This window comes from Centropristis striata, chromosome 21 (assembly GCF_030273125.1).
Source record: "Centropristis striata isolate RG_2023a ecotype Rhode Island chromosome 21, C.striata_1.0, whole genome shotgun sequence".
Classification (NCBI taxonomy): Eukaryota; Metazoa; Chordata; class Actinopteri; order Perciformes; family Serranidae; genus Centropristis; species Centropristis striata.
Genome location: NC_081537.1, coordinates 15,178,789 through 15,199,084, shown reverse-complemented (window position 1 = coordinate 15,199,084; position 20,296 = coordinate 15,178,789). Strand labels below are relative to the sequence as shown.

The 20,296-nt window shown below is 39.2% G+C and overlaps 1 protein-coding gene across 1 annotated transcript; it reads right to left on the bottom strand.

Annotated features, from left to right (window-relative positions):
• Positions 1–74: 74 nt before the first annotated feature.
• On the bottom strand, positions 75–19,739 carry nrap (nebulin-related anchoring protein). The gene is made up of 45 exons (XM_059324799.1): positions 19,704–19,739; positions 18,391–18,462; positions 18,111–18,206; positions 17,240–17,334; positions 16,989–17,076; positions 15,193–15,297; positions 14,878–14,988; positions 14,599–14,706; positions 14,356–14,460; positions 13,643–13,750; positions 13,435–13,542; positions 12,845–12,952; positions 12,381–12,497; positions 11,303–11,407; positions 11,011–11,118; positions 10,581–10,685; positions 10,279–10,377; positions 10,058–10,162; positions 9,826–9,933; positions 9,580–9,681; positions 9,275–9,472; positions 9,063–9,167; positions 8,858–8,956; positions 8,667–8,771; positions 8,373–8,480; positions 8,035–8,192; positions 7,661–7,814; positions 7,464–7,568; positions 6,306–6,404; positions 5,978–6,082; positions 5,746–5,853; positions 5,368–5,481; positions 5,080–5,277; positions 4,721–4,825; positions 4,407–4,505; positions 4,170–4,274; positions 3,942–4,049; positions 3,435–3,746; positions 3,241–3,345; positions 2,605–2,703; positions 2,365–2,469; positions 2,136–2,243; positions 1,543–1,854; positions 1,049–1,204; positions 75–943 (listed from the first exon to the last, which is right to left on the bottom strand). Exons 3-45 carry the CDS (start codon positions 18,174–18,176, stop codon positions 644–646), a joined length of 5,421 nt encoding a protein of 1,806 aa, XP_059180782.1. The 5' UTR covers positions 18,177–18,206; positions 18,391–18,462; positions 19,704–19,739; the 3' UTR covers positions 75–643.
• Positions 19,740–20,296: the final 557 nt, after the last annotated feature.

Below are 20,296 nucleotides of genomic sequence, written 5' to 3'. Positions count from 1 at the left end.
ACCGCACATCATTTCAGTAGGCCTAGACTTCTTTCTCATTGAGCCTAGCTCAAAGTGCATGAGATTAGCAGACCTCGTAAGAAAACTGTAACAAGGTTTGAGCCGTGTTCATTACCTGCAGCCTGTGTTTATCTCTAAAGATTAAAAAAACAAATGAAAAAAATCCTTCTGCAGTCCAGCTTCATATCTTCTAAACACACTCAATATACAAAAACAAAACATTCCTCTTCAAATGCTGTCACTCTTGTCTTGAAACAACCTGAATTCAGTTTTGCTATACTTGATGTTTCTGCCTGAGCTGGTGTTGAACATGGTCCTTTAGAAGTGCTATAACCCATTCAGAAGTTTTTGATAAAACATCAAAAAACACCTAGCAACAAATCTTAAAACAGTTTCCTCTGAATTCCTTTTTGCTCATTACATATGTAGACAATCCTTTATACTAACTTAACAAGTCCTGTCCTGATTCAACATGCTTCATCCCCTCTGTAATAATTCAAACTACATTTTATACCTATGTCTTTGTGGCATCTTATGTAACTACAGAGTCATTTCATCAAAGTAGATACCACAAACACCAGCTGCAAAGTGAACCACACTTTGTTACAGTAGAAATTTTATAATCTAACAAACCTGCTCTGATCTACGCCTCTTTGATCGCAGCAGCTTTACTAGACATGGACGTCTTGACAGTGCTCTGCAGAGCAGCCGATGAGGAGGAGGTGGAGGAGGTGCTGCTGGACTTCTTCTCCATGGATTTGAACGAGGTTGTGCTGGTGGTGGACTTCTTCTGGACGGTCTGGATGGTCTTCTTCCTCTTAACGTGGAGGACCTCCATAGCATCCATGTTGACGCCTTGATGAATCTCCTCGCTGGTCTCCACCTGCTCTGAAGTCTGCTGCTGCTGCTGCTGCTGCTGCTGCATCTGCTGCTGGTGATGCAACTAAAAGAAGGACGTAGATAAAGTTAACAGGATCATTTTTTTAAAGAAACTGCACTGTATATTGTATTTAAAAAGTTTATTCATAGTAAATTACTCATCCCTCACCATCATCATGCGTTGATAATTTGCAATAGCCTCGTCAGTGCTGACTCCCTCAGCCAGCCCCAGCTCTGCAGCTCGGCGGGCCAGCTCAGCTTTGTGGGAGCCGGGAGGGGTCCAGCCCACTCCTCTGATCCAGTTCAGGTCTGATTTGTAGTTCACCTGCAACAAAAGAAAGCAACAAGTAGGTAAAATCAATATGTGAGAAGTCTACTATGTTACAAGACAAGTTCTTGGATGGTGGAGTTATCCTCCAATACAATGCAGAAAAATGTATGGACTCAGATACAGAAATAAGTAGTAAATCAGTAAGGATATGCACCATGAAAGCATAAAATAAACTGAAAAATTAAAAAGGTATTTAAGGATAGATTTTGACCTACAGCTGCTTTATAGTAGCATGAAGATTGGCTAAAATGCAACCTTAGGATAACACTGGCTGTAACAAAGCCATCTGAAAATCAATGTTTATAATATACTCGACGTGCAGCATGACATACATCACTCTGCAGCTTGTAGGCCTGCTTGGCATGCTTGACATTGAGCTGCTCAGGATCACAGGTGTAGTCGTGAAGCTTGCTCCGGTAGCTGAGGTCACTAGCCTGAGCCTGACTCTTTTTGGCCTGCAGGAACTCAGGCTGGTCGGCATGGATTTTGTAGTGGCCTCGGTCCTCTTTGGACTGGCGTTTGTACTCCAGGTTGCTCTGGAGTTTGCTGGCTGCCAGAGAGTGCACCATCTTGGGGTCGTCCTCCACACAGCGCAGGCCCACCTGCTGGCCCTTCTCCTTCAGGTGGGACTCCCTGTAGCGCAACTGTAGGAGGGAGGAAGTACTGTTTTTATTGCAGCATAAAAATGATAACTGAATATGATGTGAATATATAAAATAGGGGACTGTAAATGTAAAATCTTGGGAATGACATAGGAGATAAAAAAGGCCCAACTCTGTCTTCACCCCATTGTGATGCACAAAATAAATACAAAGGTACATACACAGTAAAAGCTGCTTATAAATCCTAATTTCTAAAAAAAAAAAAAAAAGACTGAAGGGACTACAATCTTGACACAAACTGAACTGAAATCACATGAACTCACATCACTGGCAATTTCTCTGGAGGCCTTTGCAGTTTGGAAGGGAATAGCATCCAGCCTCAGATCATAGCCCAATGTCTTCACCTCCTCCCCAGATGCCTTGTAAACTTTCTATGTGGGAGAACATTCAAGATATAATGACACAGAGTGATATTGGCATCTTTCAATGCATTTTTTCCAAATATGTTGCTTGTATTTAAGATTGTGAGAAAATCTTAGGGGATTGTTTTACATCACTAATCTGCTGGGCGTTCATCTTGGCTCTGACAAAGTCTGGATCATCTGGGTGTAAAGTGAATTTATGCATATCATCATTCTTTCCAGATTTGTACAGCCTCTGAAGTGAAGAGACAGGAGGGAGAGAAGTAATAACATCATTAACATCAGAAAACATCCACTATGTTTGTGTTTAGGATTTTACAGTTAGAATAACAGAAACATAGCTGAGCACATGTTTAGCTTTTCACCCCACCTCACTGCACTGTTGATAGCTCGTCTTAGCATGGACAATGTCGGGAGAGTCAGTCACTGAGGTGAACTTCAGACTGTCTGGCAGCTGACGATATTTCTTCTGCATGAAGGAAGACCAACACATTTTAACACCAGAAAATACAGATGGCTCAGAATTGTGGCTGAAAAAGTAAATATGGTCAGTGGCACGGGTGGATTATGAGACAATGGGCCCATTGGCACAGACATGCAACAGGCCCCACCACCTCTCCTACATTGAGCAAGACACACATGCTTAACAATAGTTTAGCTGCTTTTTGTTGTTCTTATGTGATTCTTTGTAATTGTTTGGTCATTTTATTTGTTCTGTGGCTGTTATGCTCCTTTTTGTAGTCATTTTGCATTTTGTAGATAAAGAACCTGTTCAGTAAATTAAAACTTACATTATCTTATTGAACATCTCATCAAAATATTACAAAAGAAAGGCCATTTAGCAACCTGCAGCAAGATTATGATTTTGATGATTTTGATGATTATGAAATTATAAAATACAAAAAATATATATGTAAAATAGAATTAAGCTATTTTGTCATAATATCATGAGGTTGGTAAAACTGGTGACAACAGGCTTGTACTTTATCTGACAACATCTACTTACATCACTTATAAGTTGTCCAGCCTTCTTAGCCGACTCCAGCTGAGGTGCACCCACACCGTCCCAGGCCACTCCTTTCATGAAATTGAGGTCTGACTTGTACAGTTTCTGGACATTAAATAATAATAAAGAAAGAAAATGTGTTAGAGAACTTGAATCACTTCACAAAAATTTGCCTCCTCGTCCACACCTCTCACCTCACTCTGCAGGTCATACGCTGCTTTGGCCCACTTGACCTTCATGTCATCAGGAAGCACCGTGTACTCGTGCAGTCTCTTCCTGTAGTCTTGCTCGCTGGCGAGGGCCTGGGCGTTCTTAGCTGTCACCAGGTGAATCATGTCTGGGGTGAGGTGGTACTGCCCACTTGTGGTCATAGCGTCCTTGCGGTACTCCTGGTCACTGGCCAGCCGGCCCGCCTGCAGGCAGTGCAGGAGAGTCGGGTCATCTGAGACGCTTTTGACTCCGATGTGCTTCCCTTTTTCCAGCAGGTGGTCATGTCTGTATTTGTTCTGCAGAGACAAGGAATAGCTGTAGTTTACTGCAGTTCTATGTAAAATCATTGCAATAAAGGATACTTTTCTAATGCTCAGAATGCATATTTTTAACTCAGAGAGGTGTTGGAGAAAAACTAAATTCTAAACTTAATTAGACCATTGTGTTTTTTGACTTGAGTTATAAGGTTTTCAAGTCTAGTATGATCTTACATCACTGGCGATGCCTGTGGAGGTCTTGGCAGCTTGGAAGGGGATGTCCTGCATGGTGAGTTTGTAGCCCTGAGCCCTCAGAGTATTCCAGGACTCTCTGTACTTGACCTGGAGCAGAGAGACAAAAAACAATGATCACTTCAACCATAAAATAACCCACACAATGAAAAAAGTCACATATGTTTACAGTATATTGTATGGTGCACAGGTCATAGAAATTTGAACTACCTCACTAAAGTTGGCTGCATTGATCTTTGCTTGCGTGATCTCTGGTCGTTCACTTGTTATAGTGTAGTTATGCTGGTCATTAACCCCTTTCTCTTTGTACAATCGCTGGGAGAGAGATATAGAACAGTTATGTGGTCATAAAACAAATGGACTCACATGTAACACTTAATTGACCCAACATAAAAACATAAAATCCTGGCAAAGGGTACTAGAACAGAACAATAAGCCCTGTCTCACTTCATTTGTGATCTGTCCACTGAGCTTGGCATGGACGATATCTGGAGAGTCAGCGACAGAGGTGTGCTTGAAGTTGTATGGCTGCTGACGGTACTTTTTCTGCACAGAGGAAATAATTTGTTATTGCTCACACAATATATGTTCACAGTTATTATTATACTGAAGATTTTATTTATTTTAAGACCTAGACCTACATGTAGTCAAGCAACAATAAGTACTACAAGCTTCTTTATACAAAATAAATAAAGTTAAAAAAAAAAAAAAAAACGAAGAAAGAAAGAAATTTAAAAACAAAACAAAATAAGGTATCTTACATCACTGATGAGGTCTGTGGCCTTCTTGGAGCCTTCAATCTGCAGAGCCCCGGTGGCGATCCAGGCTGCGCCACGCAGGTAGTTCAGGTCAGAGCGATACAGTTTCTGTGACAAACGCATAAAAATACAATAATGAAACATCTAGTTGGAGCAATTGCTTTTTTCAGTAATAAACAAGACAAAGATCAAGAACGCAACAATTTTCTAAAGTGAAATATTGCATGTATTGTATTAAAAATCTCAAAAGTCAATTAGGTGACACTGCCTTGTGTGGAGGCTAAACACTTTAAATAAAAAATATGTATATTTCCTCTTATCTGTAGTTCTGTTCATCAATCTGATTTTTTTTTCTGTCTCACCTCGCTCTGCAGAGCGTACGCTTTCTTGGCCGCCTGCACCTTCATGTCATCAGGCAGAGTGGTGTACTCATGCAGGGTGAGCCTGTAGTCCTGATCACTGACCAGCGACTGGGCCTTTTTAGCATGGGAGACCTCCAGCATGTCCATGGACAGGTTGAACTTTGAGAGCTCCTTTGCAGAGTCCTGCTTGTACTTGATCTGGAGAGGGGAAAGAGAGATAGAGTGTTATATGATATATATTATTCGATTCCCTTTTCTGTTTCTGAGTTATAGTTAAGAATCACTTACATCACTCTGTAGCTTGCTGGCGTGAACTGAGTGGGCGATGTTTATGTCATCCTGCAGTCCCCTCAGTCCGATCATCTTCCCTTTGCTCCTCTCAAATTCTCCTTTGTACTTTTGCTAAAATGACAAATCATTTACTTTCAAGATGTTTGTCGTAAGATGCTTGTAAAAGTTTTTGAGGCACAAGTTGTCATTTGTCATTTTTGTTCAGGAGGCCAAATTATCCATAGAGTTCTTTTGAACAAAAACAAAAGAACACCATCATAGAGACACTGTATCAGCGGTACCATTATAAAGATAGTATTTAACTAATATGCTCCTTTTTGTGTAAAAAAAACCCCAAAACATAAATGACATGATAACAAGAAGTTGCATGCTCACATCACTGAGGATCTCTGCAGATGCCTTGGCAGACTGGAAGGGTATGGCATCCAGACGCAGCTTATAACCGCCATCACGTAACTTTGTCCAAGATTCCTTGTAACAGCTCTGAAAATGCACAGATGTATAAACTCAGTTCTACAAAGAAGACCTCACACACAGAAAGGCATCTGACTGGAGGGACTGATTGGCTTTTTGATGGATTTTACATATCTCGTTAATGTGGTTTTACCTCGCTGAGGTTCATAGCATTGAGTTTGGCCTGAACCATCTCAGGCAGCTCTCCACTCAGTGTGTAGTTGTGCTTCAAGTTTTCACCCTTCTCCCTGTACAACCTCTGTAGAAAAGAAAGCAAGGTATTACTGAGCTTTTATTTGACCTCTGTCTATTTTTATACCACATATTTAAAGTATGTATGTGTCTGGCTGTACCTGGGGGTTCTGCCAGCATGTCTAAGTATAGCAACAAATCATAATATTCTTCGGTGACACATGATCACATTTACTGCATTTTACTTGCATACTCTATCTGGTGCATTAACAAATAAGAGCTGAACTTACATCAACAGCAAGCTTGTTGCTGAGTTTGGCTTGGACCATCTCTGGAGTGTCTTCAACACTGGTGAACTTCAGACCACTCACATTCTGACGGTACTTTTTCTACATAAAAAAAGGAGAGATAAATATTAAAAGATTGTCATGGTGAGATGAGAAAATCTTATGCACATGCATTTGATGAACAGTGGATGGCACAGTATCATATCAAACAAGTGAACTAACAAACTTAACTGGAAAAATTAAACAAGAGCAACTGATCTTTTTAAGACAGACAGAGACATATATACTAATCAGCTTGGAAGGGAATTCAAGGCTCTGTTCTATTTATGTACTGTCATTTCATGGTCTAATGTCGGTTACCATGACTGGAATGACACTTAAAAATAAGTGGCTACTTATGAAGAGGTTATGAATAGAGTCTGGCATTTTACAGTCTGCACTATATAAATATCTTTTAGCCCCATTTGCATACATTATAAGAGTTTGTGGATAAGAAGGGTGTTGCGACAAAGAGGTAAAACATTTAGGAAGGAGTTGACAGGACACTAATCGGTTAGATTATCGTATCTATAGAAATTCAACAGACTCTTAAATCAAAGTTATCTGTAATGTCAAAAATGTAACAGCTTCAGTTACTATAATCAGTCCGGTCTTTTCTTATAGCTGGGTGTTGTACACATAATTAACCCACTTTTTAGAGAACATAAATGTCCATGGCTCTTTAAATTTATTCTGACCTAAGCTGTAAACCTAGCCTTCCAGTTGCATGTTACGCAGTCATGCTTATCACACTCTCATGCTTTGTGCTAATTTACCTAGAAAGTTCTCCATTTATAAATAGCTCTTGAGTGTGGTTAATCATACATTGCATGGTAATTGGTTCAAATTATATTTAACTTCCAATAGAATAAACATAAATGAGGGAAATGTTAATGAAGGTTGAGAAAGGAAACTGTTGCATTTGACCGCATAGTTGAGGACATTTTACTTTTTTTAATAAATATAACCCATAATATCACCCCTTAAAGGGACATGTCAATTACTATAGATAATAAACTGATGAGGAGAAGCACCTCAAACAACGGCACTTAAAAGTCAACTATCCCTTTAACCTGCAGCTGATTTTAGCAGTGCATTCTGGGTCACAGCGTTGGAGGTTACCTCACTAACGAGCGCCCCAGCTTTCTTCGCCTGCTGGACATCCAGAGATTTGGAAGCCTCCCAGCCGACGCCCTTCATCCAGTTCAGATCTGACCTGTACTGTTTCTAAATACAGACACACACAATTTTAACTTTTCCCAGTCCTGTAGTGAATCAATCATTTTAGCATAAAACACATTGTTATTCAAATGTATTACATCGCTCTGTAGTCCATAAGCTTTCTTAGCCCAGGAAACTTTCATGTCAGTTGGCAGAGTAGTGTACTCATGGAGGAAAGTCCTGTAGTTGGTCTCGGTTGCCAGGTCTTGAGCCTTCTTGGCATGGCTGATGTTCATCATATCCAGAGAAACACTGGGGACGAGATTGATTTCATCCAGTTAATAAGGAAGCAAAAATGTAGTGAACATCGCGATGGTCCATATTTGTAGAAATGATAGCATATTTATTTAAAAACAACCTCCAAGAGAGCAAAACTCAGTTGCAAACTGTGGAATATTTGTGAAGCACGGTATGCAATTAACAAATAATTTTGAGACATTTTCTCTCAAAACATCATGGTCAAGAGCCTCACCTGTACTTGGTCTTATTGTCCTCATAGTGCTTCTTGTAGTTGCGGTCACTCTGTAGTTTGGTGGCCAGAGCAGAGTGGGCCATCTGAGAGTCATCGCTGACAGACTTGATGCCAAGCACCTTGCCCTTGTTTTTCTCATACTTCTCCTTGTATTTGACCTGCAATGTGACAATATATTTGTGGTTTTTATCAAAAAGTCCATCTATGGATTTTTTAAAGGTATGTACATCCACAAATACTCAAGTATTTATAAATATGTTATACAATATAGCACACAAAATACTACTTTTCTCCTCGGGCCAACCTTAAAGAGGCAGACTATTTTTGCCACAACTTACATCACTGGCCAGGTCACTTTTGGCTCTCGCGTTGAGTATAGAGAGAGAGTCCAAACGCAGCTCAAAGCCCTTTTCCCTCTGCTTCTCCCAGTTGCTCTTGTACACTTTCTATAAAATAAAATAAAATAAAATAAAAGGAAGAACCCTGCATCACCTTGCCTTTATACTGATGGATATACAATGCTTTTCCAAGGATCAGTTTGAAATATTGCAGAAAAATGGCAAAGGTGGAGGAGGAGCTACACACAGTGTCATAATATATCTGCTCGTTGGGATGAAATTGTTTGAACTTACCCCACTAAGAAGGTCAGCGTTTGCCTTTGCCTGTCTGAAGAGTGGCTCATCTTTTGTCATGGTGTACTGGTGTATTATCTGCTCTGTGTCTGCTTTGTACGCCAGCTGAAAATCACAATGAGACAGCCATGTGATATGAGACTCTGCCATAATTACAACACATATTTTCAACTTTAAAGAGAAGACCTTACACCACTCTGCAGTTCCTGGCTCTTCTTGGCGTGTTTGATGGAGAGATCATCCGCCACCTGAGTGAACCTGATGCTGTCTGCCTTCTGACGATATTTATTCTGAGGAAAAGGTCAGTAGGGACAGGAGATAAACAGTATGTCTAACATGGTTTAACATTAATTAACAAACTTAAATGTCCACACACAAACGCATAATGGTACTTACATCACTGAGCATTTCTCCAGCTTTCTTGGCCTGAGTAATGTTCATACATCCTTCAGTGTCCCAGCCCACTCCTTTCATCCAGTTCAGGTCTGAACGATACTGATTCTGTGGAGCAGCAAAAATAATCATTAACCAGGGGAAATATCTGGTATAGCATTTACTATTTGACTCAGATTGTTTTTACAGATTAGGGCCTTTCTCCTGTCACTTACCTCGCTTTGCAGGGAATAAGCCTTTTTGGCCTGCTGGACCTTGATGTCATCAGGCATGACAGTATAGTCATGCAACTTTGTGCGATACTCCAGGTCGCTGGCGAGGGCCTGAGCCTTTTTGGCGTGGCTCAGGTTGATCATGTCCAGAGGAAGACTGCACTGGGCCTGGCTCTCTTTGGAGCCTTTCTTGTATTCAATCTGAAGTGAAGGATTCATTTTTATTCAGCACATATATTTTAGCTGCAATAAGTGTTACATGTGAGGAAAAAAGCATCTTAATACTCATTGAAATGACTTCTGCTTACATCGCTGCTCATCTTGGCCACTTGAAGAGAGTGGAGAGTCTTTGAGTCACACGTGTTGACCCCAACTGCCTTTTCCTTCTTGTAGCTCTCTCTGTATTTAATCTAAAACACATGCATGTCTGACTTAATTACATTTGCCAGCTATTACATTTGATTAAACCCACTTAAGTTTTTGCTTAGATATTATCTTTGTCTCACTAAAATTACATCTCCTTGAAGTGTGGAGAAGGGTGTGTGTTTGCTTACATCACTGGCGAGGTCGCGGGAAGCCTTAGCTGCTTTAACACTCAGGTCGTCCACACCGATGTCGCAGGCTTTGGACTTGGTTTTCTCCCACTCCTCCTTATATTTTATCTGGAGTGACAAATTCAAATGATCAAATTATCACATGATGAATGAGGAGTGATTGTCTGTAACTGTCTGAATGAGTCCAGACGGGTACATTTTAACTATACACACTGTCGCTGTGTTGACTTACATCACTGCACAAGGCAGCATTGGCTTTGGCATGCTTGATTTGGGGCAGGTCCTGGGACAGTGTGTACTGATGTTTGGTGTCTTCATAGCCTTTTTTGTAATTTAGCTAAAAGACACAAATAAAACACAAAGTCATCAGTGAACCCATTGCTTATTAAGTACAGCATGCAGCTGAAAAGTGCTGGTAAAGTTGGTGCGATCATTATTAATACGTTTATTTACCTTGCTGACAAGCTGTGCGTTTTTCTTTGCTAAAACAATTTCAGGTGTGTCTGTTGCTTGACTGTACTTGACTTGATCAATGTGTTGCCTGTAGTTCTTCTGCAGTCACATAGGAAACATTTTTTAGAAATAATAAATGTATGTAAGATGATCCTACGGAAAGATTATCCTGGCAAAACCTGTTCTTGAGTCATAAACACAGGAGAGAAAACAATATAAATCAGACTTATAAAATGCAATTTGCATCTGCACTAAACATTGCCCTTCTGCTGTAAAAAAGAGAATTGATTTAAAGAACTCACATCTTTAAGTGGGTCCAGTTTCCTTTGGCTCTGGTAGCCTGGTGTTAGCGTGGCTGGGTAGTTGTATTCACCCACCTCCTGTTCACAGCCTTGTTTATAAGAAATCTGAAATTCATAAGAAGACTATATCAGTGATAATACTGGCACAGGAATTATCTTTTGTCAAGTTACATCATTCGTCCATGAGTTAATGTGAGCATTAGTCCACATATTATATAATAAATAAAAAACTGATCATTTCTATGCTTTTTTTTAAAGGAAAAAATGAATGGCAAGTGAGGAAGAATAGTTATTTAAAATCCAAACCGTCATGATAGCTCTTAATTACAAATCTGAATCAAAGCTGAGCCAATTTGGGATGTTGAGAATTAAAATAAATCTATAAATTCAATCTCTATATTATCATAAATTGAGGAAAAACAAGGCTTACATCACTAGCCAGTTTCCTGGCTTTCATGGCATGCATGGTCCTCTTATCGATTCCTGAGCCTTCATAGTGGCCCTTCATGTTGCTGGTGTACTTCTCTTTGTATTTGTTCTTTTAAAAAATTGAGAGAAATAAAGAAAGATAAATATGCAGAATAGTCATAAACATAAACATACATTTACATATTTGTCCCTGTGACATGTACATTATGGTAAAGGTTAGTTGCATTTATTTATAATTTATAGATTTCTAAAAGCAATAATGTGAAATAAATTATGCCAATTGTCATACTTACATCACTTGTGAACTTGGCGACTTTTGCAGCATTTTGAAATTGTGGTGTTTCACAGAAGTTGATGCTGTGTCCCTTGGTATTCTCCAAGTCCTTCTTATACTCCACCTTTGAGAAAACAAGATAAAATAAAACAGCTGTTGTAACATTTTTACTGCAACCCCCTTTTTTGTTATTGAACAGTCGGGGCTTTTCCTTTGTGGCACTTTGTTATGTGCTAAATATAAAGTGTCTGCCTGCTAATCAGTCACCATCACTGACACTCGCCATAACTCAGGAGTCACTGAGACAAACCTTTAGTTTAAAATATGCTTTGCTAAACTTAAAAATGACAGCATGAAACCATTTACCTTGACATCATACCACTAAAATACGACACAGGCTGAATTGTGTCACCTTTAGAGGGAACCTAATGTTCTCATATTCAGGCTCATTTTTATGTCATTTACTCTAAGCATCTAATAATGCCATAGATTGGTTTATATTGAAGATAATTAAAAGTCTGTTGCCTGTCCATCAGTATCTGAAGAGTTGGGAGTGAGACTGGGCTCTTCCAGCAGGAATGCGATCTAAAACTTTAGAGAAATTAACAACATCTGCAAACAGACGGTTTACAGGTTTCCCTGACGTAAATATATATATATATATTTATATATATATATATATATATATATGATGAATATAATGAGGAAAAACATTAAAGGTCCCCTTTAAACCTTCAAGCTAAATCAGAAGCTCGTAAAACTATTGTGTCATTTCTATATCATATTGCTATGGCTCAGAATAGTCAAGCACAGTGTCTCTGTGTGAGGTAACATTAGTTTGACGGGATGTCCCGTGGCCTTGGAGGTAAGCTGTAACCACACCGGACAGTTATGTCAGAGATGCCGAAAATTCAAGTTGGGTGGCTCCATGTCTGCTGAAAACTGACACAGTGTGGCCGATAGTTCAAGCTCTTAAACACACAGACACACACTCTGAGCATCAGCATGTTTACCTGTTATTGTTCTGTCATTAAGCTGCATATATACCATAAAAGGCAGTCTGGTCTTTGCCTTGAGAGTATGACAAACAAGCTCACCTCACTGACAATCTTGTTGATCTTTCGGGCGTTCTTCAAAGCCAGATTGTCCTCGGATGTCAGACTATGGTAGTGTGAGGTGCCCTTCATCTTGTTTAAGTCCTTCTTGTATTTTAGCTGCAAACGGATGAAAGATGATTGAGTTTATATAGGAGGACAACATGTTGGGATTCTGTAGGATCAGGAGATTAGCTGTACACACACATGCACACACACGGTCTAATTTTGTCGTTGTGGAGAGTTTTAAAGAATGACAACATGATTGTCATCCCTCATCTATTCTGTTCAGTGATGACAAGGCCAGATGACGGATGGAGTTGCAGGTCTTACATTCAACACTCTGTTATGTTTTGACAGCATTTACAAACACTTCACATGGTTGAACAAACAATACAGGCTCAAGCTTTTTTAGAATATATTTATAAGCACAAGTTTGTGAAAATTGCTGTCAGGTTGATACTCACATTGCTTGCATTTTCCTGAGCCTTCTTTGCAAGATAATAACTGGGAGTGATCATGGCGGGGAAACTTCCTTTGCCTCGTTGCTGCTCATACTGCTCAGTATAGGCAATCTGTAAACAGGGGATAATTTGTTTGTAATTCCAAAAATAGAATCATAAAAGTTTTTATTGGGTTTGAATTAAATTGTATGGGCTAATGTGTCGATCATATTAACACATCATTGTTGGCTGGAATCCCAAAACCTTGGCTGTTAACACCCACCCTTTTTTGTGAATGTTCACCTATTTGGCATACCCAAATTTAAAAGCTGTAGTGTAGTGTACTGAAGTGTAAGATCAAAATGCATGTATCAGGCTTCATTTTACAGATGACATCTTTCAGTTTCTGTAAATGTGTTTGTTTCAGATCAGAAGATTGAACTGGTTTCCAGGATAATAGAAGTGTTTAAAAAAATTAGGTATGAGGTGACTCATTTTCTTTAATTTACTGTCCACTGTTATTAAAGAGGAAAATAAACTTTAAACAGCATATGATTATGTAGCACCTTTTGTAGGAGGCTTTTACACTAAAACAGCAAAAATAAATTCCTTACCTGGCTGAAGTTCTCTGCATTTTCTTTGGCGTGTGCTGCGTCAGCTACTGCTGCCTCAGTACTGGCTTTACCCCGTATCTCCTGTTCATACATCTGACGATACTTTATCTGTTATGACAGAAAACCATTAACAAACCATTAACAAAACAATAATAAATTGTAGATGCACTGTGTACCATGTAAGTGCATTTTTATATTGGCAACTTACATCACTGGCCTGCTCAGTGGCCTTCTTTGACATCTGATATCCAGGTGTAAGATGTGCAGGAAAACTACCTTTTCCTCTCTGCTGCTCATACTCTTCTGTATAGGCATACTGGAGGAAGAAAGGCATGATTCAGACACACACCTATCTTATTTTTAAGTTAACAATGTTAATAGTAAAAGAAATATTGCATAATGTCAACCCTGTCTCCTAAAAATAACATTCCCATAAAGAAAACTGCATTTTCAATTACATTTAGAGGCATTAGGGGCACAGTTTAAACACATGGAAAATTTTGTGATTGAAACAAAACTACTTGATACGTTTTAGTAAAAGATCATGGTTCGTTACATAAGTTACATAGGTAAGTTCAGTACCTTCAGTATTTTATTATGTACTTGGCATAAGTTAAGTACACTGTGTGAGTAACTTATGTACATAGTAAGTTCAAATAAGCCAATGCTGACTTTTAGTTTCACATGGGACACTAATAGCAGTTTTCTAGGTGAAAGTCATGAATTTGTGATAAATAAAAAAAAACAACAACAGCAAAAAATACAGTTTTGAATGTATTTGTCAATATATAGTTTCATTGTATAGGAATGTAGTTTTCAGGAGAACAGGCTAATAGTACTCATATTGTCATGATATTGGTCTTAGGTAAGATACAACACACTAAAATATCATTAAATCATCATGAAAGGCTTAAAGCTTACATCGCTAACAATTTGTCCTTGTTTCTTAGCCAGAATCACCTCTGGAGGGTCCACAAACGTGGTGTACTTTGAAACTCTCTCCTCGTGTCCTTTTTTATATTCCAGCTGCAAATAACGAAAACAAAGAACTTGATTTGGCTCATTATAAAGTCACAACCACCACTATCAGAGGTGCACATTCATCTAAAAACAGCTAAAATATTTAGTTGGTTGGTACTGTTTGAACAAAAAAAATTCACTTACGCTACTGGCCAAAGAATTGGCTGTCTTAGCAGCCTGGTAACCGGGTGTTATCATGGCAGGGAAGCTGCCTTTCCCCTTTGACTGCTCATATTCTTCTGTGTACTTCACCTGGCAAAGAAGCACAAAATCAGTCAAAGCATTTAACCAATATTTATGTAAAATAGAGTTCCATTTTGTCTGTTAGACATCTATACAATACACACCAGACACAGAGCCTCTTTCCTTATATGAAGACACAAAACCATATTTAGGTTTTATAGAAAAAACAAGTGTACTCACATCACTGATAGATTTCTGGGCCTGAGACATCGTTACCATCTCCTGATTGGTCACCATGCCTGAGTACTGCCATGTCTGCTGCTGTGAGAACTGAGACTGAGACTGAAATGCCTGTTTGGATATGGGGGAAAAACTTGATCATTTCCGGACATTCGCAAAACAGGTAATACTTTACCTTTCATGCCTGTGGAACCTTGTTGAATAAGCCATCCAACCTGCTTTACTTAGCCTCTAAAAATCTCAGTAAAAATGATAATTAAGGCTGAAACTCCCTTTAACTGACTGTAATGGTCAGTTGCTATGCTGGGAGCTCACCTGGCTGGCCATCTGATTGGCTAGGCGAGCCTTCTCCAGCTCCATGGACCTCATGTCCTGGTGGAAGGTGGACATAAAGCGTTCGCCATCTTCACGATACTTCAGCTACAAATGCACATGGATGACAAGCATTAAGCGCAGGCAAGCGCACATTTGCACATGCACACAGGAGGCAGACATGTTTACATCATCCACTTGGCAGTTGGGTGCATGAAATCAACACAAAATACTAAAAAACTTTCAGCCCACACTGATATTATCCTGCGTTTAGATCCACAGAGACCAACATCACACTATTCTTGTGTTGTCAACTTCCAGCCATGAAACCTGAGCTCACATGCTTAATGATGAAAGGATAATATTAGTGTCCTGTTATTAATAACTGAGATGCTCCAATCAAGAAGATGGACCTGCTAGGGAAGATCCAGAAAGGAGCACTGAGTGATGAAACTCTGAGCTGTTTGCTAATGACCCTTAAGGTGTAAAAATGTTCAAAACTAATATAAGAATAGCTTTATTGCGGGGGATCAGAGTGACTTCTCCGGAGTCTCATTGCTCTCAAAAGCATGCAACGTTTATGTGTGCTCCTGAGTTCCTTGAAAATCTAGTGTTGCCCATCTAGCGAAACGGGAATCTGGTGATCATCAAGAGATATCTAGGGTAAACAGTGGCAAGGAATTTGATTCATGGAGGGACCGGTGTAGATGTTAGCCAACATAAATTATATAATGGTACAAAGCACAGGTAACTAGCATTTGCTTTCTACTAGCCAAGAGTGATGCAAGACAGGGCAGCCTCAAGCCATGGACCTGACGGTCAATCATGTTCCCCAAGTCTCTGTACTCTCTAGGGCAAGCATGGGATGCTGACTGAAGATCATTAACTGCAACCGGTGTCATTAATAACAAGGATTTTCTGAGAATGTCACAGAATACCTTTAAGAAAAGCAAGATTTCCTAAGGGTATTCAGTGGCACGGTGCAGGGTCACTCAGTATGGTCTTAAGTCAGCCCATAGATCAAATATCAATAAGTTAAGTCCTGTATCTCTCGAATGGTGGAAAACAGCTGATGAGCTTGCTAGCCCATTGCTAATATAAGCATAAGAGCATTGCATGAACTCGTAGACACAGACAGACACAGATAGACGGGAACAGGTGGCGAGGCAGAGGAGAGGAAGGGTTGTGAGGCTGTTTTTCCTGACGTATAATTTTAGCCCCTCAAAGCATAAAGTGGGCTAAGCAGAGGGGGTTGTCTTGCCTCTGTCACAGGAACAGAAATAACCTGAGCCGCACTCTCCATTCCACACCACTGCCGTCACCATGGACTCAGAGCAGCCGTCCACCTTCCTCTGTCACCAGTAATCAGGGAATGAGACCTTTTTAGATCTGACATTAATGGATACATATGGGTCAGCTCTTTAGATTTCTGATTGTAAAGTATGTGTGTTTGTAGGTCAATAGCTTTGTGTTTGTGGCTTTGTGTGATGAGCTGAAAAACAGAATTATGAACTTCCAGGTATTTTGGGATATAAAAACAATGTGCCCATCAAGTACATTGTTGCACTGAATAAGAATATCATTTGAATGCTTTTGGCATGCATCAGTCCTTTTAATAAACCTGAACAATTACCTAAGAATAGCATGTCATGACAAACCAATGATAAATGGGCATTTCACTCATTGCATAGACAGTGACTTATGTCAGCCTGTCAACAATACACCTTAACTCAGACCAAGGCTGAAATATTTCATCTCATGTTGCTGCTTGTGTGTTTTTGCATGTGACATCATCTCACCTCACTGCTCGCCATGCTTTGTTTCTTTGCGTTGATGTTGACGGGGGTCTCATAGACGCTCGTGAACGTGTTGTTCCTTGGATTGTGTCTGAAAGGATGTCATATGAAAAAATGGTCAACATTTCGATTACAAATTGTACGTTTATGCAAACAAATTTTCGAGGAGGAATCTTTTTGCACACAAGATTTTTGATCAGTTTTGCCCAAATAATAAGTGATATCATCTATTATTTCTGATGCTTAGTACTTACACAGAGCAGTATGGCCTCTTCTTGTGGCTGACAAAGTTATTGGCAGTGAGCACCATCTTACAGACATCGCAGTGAAAACACGCTTTATGCCAGTTCTGACAGAAGAAAAGACAAATCACATAATTTAAGAAGATCCTTCAAATGGAATTCTGACCTGTAAATTTACACTGCACTCCAGTTTATCAGGTGGACACAGAAAAAATTTAAAACTTGGACAGTTCATTTCCGATAACATATTAATAAGACAGCTTTAATTAAACAAGACCCAAAAATAACGGCCGCAATCACAGCACGATCCTCCAACTGGACTAGCTGACTTGTTTTTAAATATAGCTTTTATGTGATTGTTAAATTGTAGACCTCTTACTTTTCATCTCACACGTTTTTAATAATGCAATTTTATAGCAGCAACCAATCAGAGCCACGTGGATGTTCTTCTTGCTGCAAATATGACAGCCTAACAATGGGTGTAGCATATTCAGTTTTCAGTAATCTTTCAGTGAGGACGAAATGTTACTCATTTTATACCAATGATGTGCTCAGACCGATCAAAATTTTACAAGTAATGTCAGAAGTATGCATCAAATACAACAGACCCACTGTGTTGTATTTCTTTCAAATGCATCCAGGGAATAACTTAATTGTTGCCATATTCAGGAGACAAATGCTAATCTGAAAGAATTTGATTGAAAAATGTAAAATCCAGTGCCTCAGCTCTTTTGAAAGCTATAACGTACTCTGATGTTAATACCGACTTTCTTGATACTTTAACAGCTGCTTTAAGTATTTTGATATTGAATTTTAGATTACAGATAAAATGCTCAAAAAACACAAGAAACTTCCTTACAATCTCAACCCCCCTTTATGTTACCTGGTCAATGCAGTTGATCTTCTCAGCTGGGTAGACCACAAACCCACACCTGGCACAGGACTGCATGGTGAATGCTTATCCTTTATTCCAAAACACCTTCAGAAAAAATATCAAAAGAGGTGAAATAATAAGAAAATAGGGTCAGGCAGGCAGGCAGGCAGGCAGGCAGGCAACAGTTTAGTCAAGGATCTGGCAGTGACTCCCAGACGGTTGTGGAAGTGCGTCTCTGATGGTGGTAAACTTAGCTCTGTGACTGTGAAACTTTGAAACTGTCTCTTACTTGACACCACGTCCCACGATGGACCAACCCCTTTCCACGTACCATGCTAGAAGACTGGCTGGGTCGAGCTGTCTGTCTCAGGGACGGAGAGAGAGAGAGTGACACAGAGAGACAGCTAGGTCAGATGTCACTGTATATGTGTCATGATCCTGAGTTGGACAGCTAGTTCAACTTTGGGCATCTCGCCATGACACCATGACATAAAAGCGCAATACATTGTGCAATAGTTTAACTTTACTTTGCTTCATCAGCTAAGTATGTTGACACATACAAAGGATTTAACTATGGTTTTCAGCTCCCGGTGTACTATCCAAAAAAGGGCCATGGGCAAGTGCACAAGAAGAAATAGTCATAAAAGAAAAAGATATAACGTTACGCAACCTAACAGACAACAAAGTTAAGTATATATTTAAACATACACAAAAATGGGTAGTAACCCCCCATAATAAGAATATATTAATAGCATGGCAAGGTATAGGGCCTGTAATCAAGGACTAAATTCACAGGTGTTCCACAGTGTTACAGCAGGAGTTTTGCACCTGGGTGTAATAACCGCAGGTGCCTGAGTCTATTGATTGGGTGGGATGGGAGAAGTGGAAGTGAGCACAGATTATGACCGATTCCTTCGGTCCAGAGGAAGCAAAAATAAATACTTTTCGTAAACGACATTTCTGAACATACTAACACTGACATGGCATTTTTCAGACGGACACATTAAGAGAAAATTAATTTGTTTGGGACATCTCGCGAGATCTGGCAACAGCTACAGCGACCATGGATATCTATGACAGTGACCATAGATATAAGAAAGTTGTGTTTATATATATATATATATATATATATATATATATATATATATATATATATATATATATATATATATATATATATATATATATATATATATATGACAGCGAACACGAGCCAAACTGCCGCAAAATGTTAAGCTAACGTCAACTAACGTTCGTGAACTAACGTTAACGTTAATTTTCCAGTTTTCTAAATGCTAGCGAAAAATATAAAATGTAAATTTTCTTTCGTTCCAGAGGCAGAAAAATAAATATTTTTCCACAAGCCACTTGTCTTCTGAATATACTAACACTTATATGACATTTTTAGAAGAACAAAACAAGATAACATTAACTTTGTTTGAGACCTATCTCATTAATGTCAAACTTTTAAGCTAACGTCAATGGACATTCACGAATTAATGTTAATTTTTACAATACTCAATATTAGCAAATAAAATAAAACAAATTTCAGAAACACCCACTTGGTAGACATGAAGTGTATATATAATTTAAAATGCATACCTTTGGCAAAGCTTGTTATGAGCATACAGTCTATGGCAGGGATGGGCAACTTAAATGCTATGAGGGGAGCCACAATTTATCATGGACACTACCACAGGGCCACAGGACTATGCACTTAACCAGATATGATGAAACTGCTATTTTAAATATGTTTACAGTGCAGTAACTTAACATAACTCATGCTCAAATGCATGTGTAACAGTATAAATAGGAATACAAAAGGTTTGAAGCAAATAAAAATAACCACTTTATTGTTATTTCTTTTTTTTTTCAGTGCAAGAACAGCAGACCAACATTACTTGCAAGAAGTAATTTTGTGCATTTTTAACACTGCACTTTTAAGATTTCATGCTCAAATGCATGTAGTTGTACTGAGGGCCACTCTAAGTGAGGGTGCAGGCCGTATGCGGCCTCCGGGCCTCCAGTTGCCCATCCCTGGTCTATGGTAATGAGCCTTTTTCCTTCTGTCCAGTAAATTTGGTCTTCGTTTTTTTATGTCACACACTCCGGTTCAACAGGTGGTGGCAATCGTCTAAAACGTTGGTTTCTAGTCCGCCAATAAAATCACAAGAAGAAGAAAAAAAGACTTGACG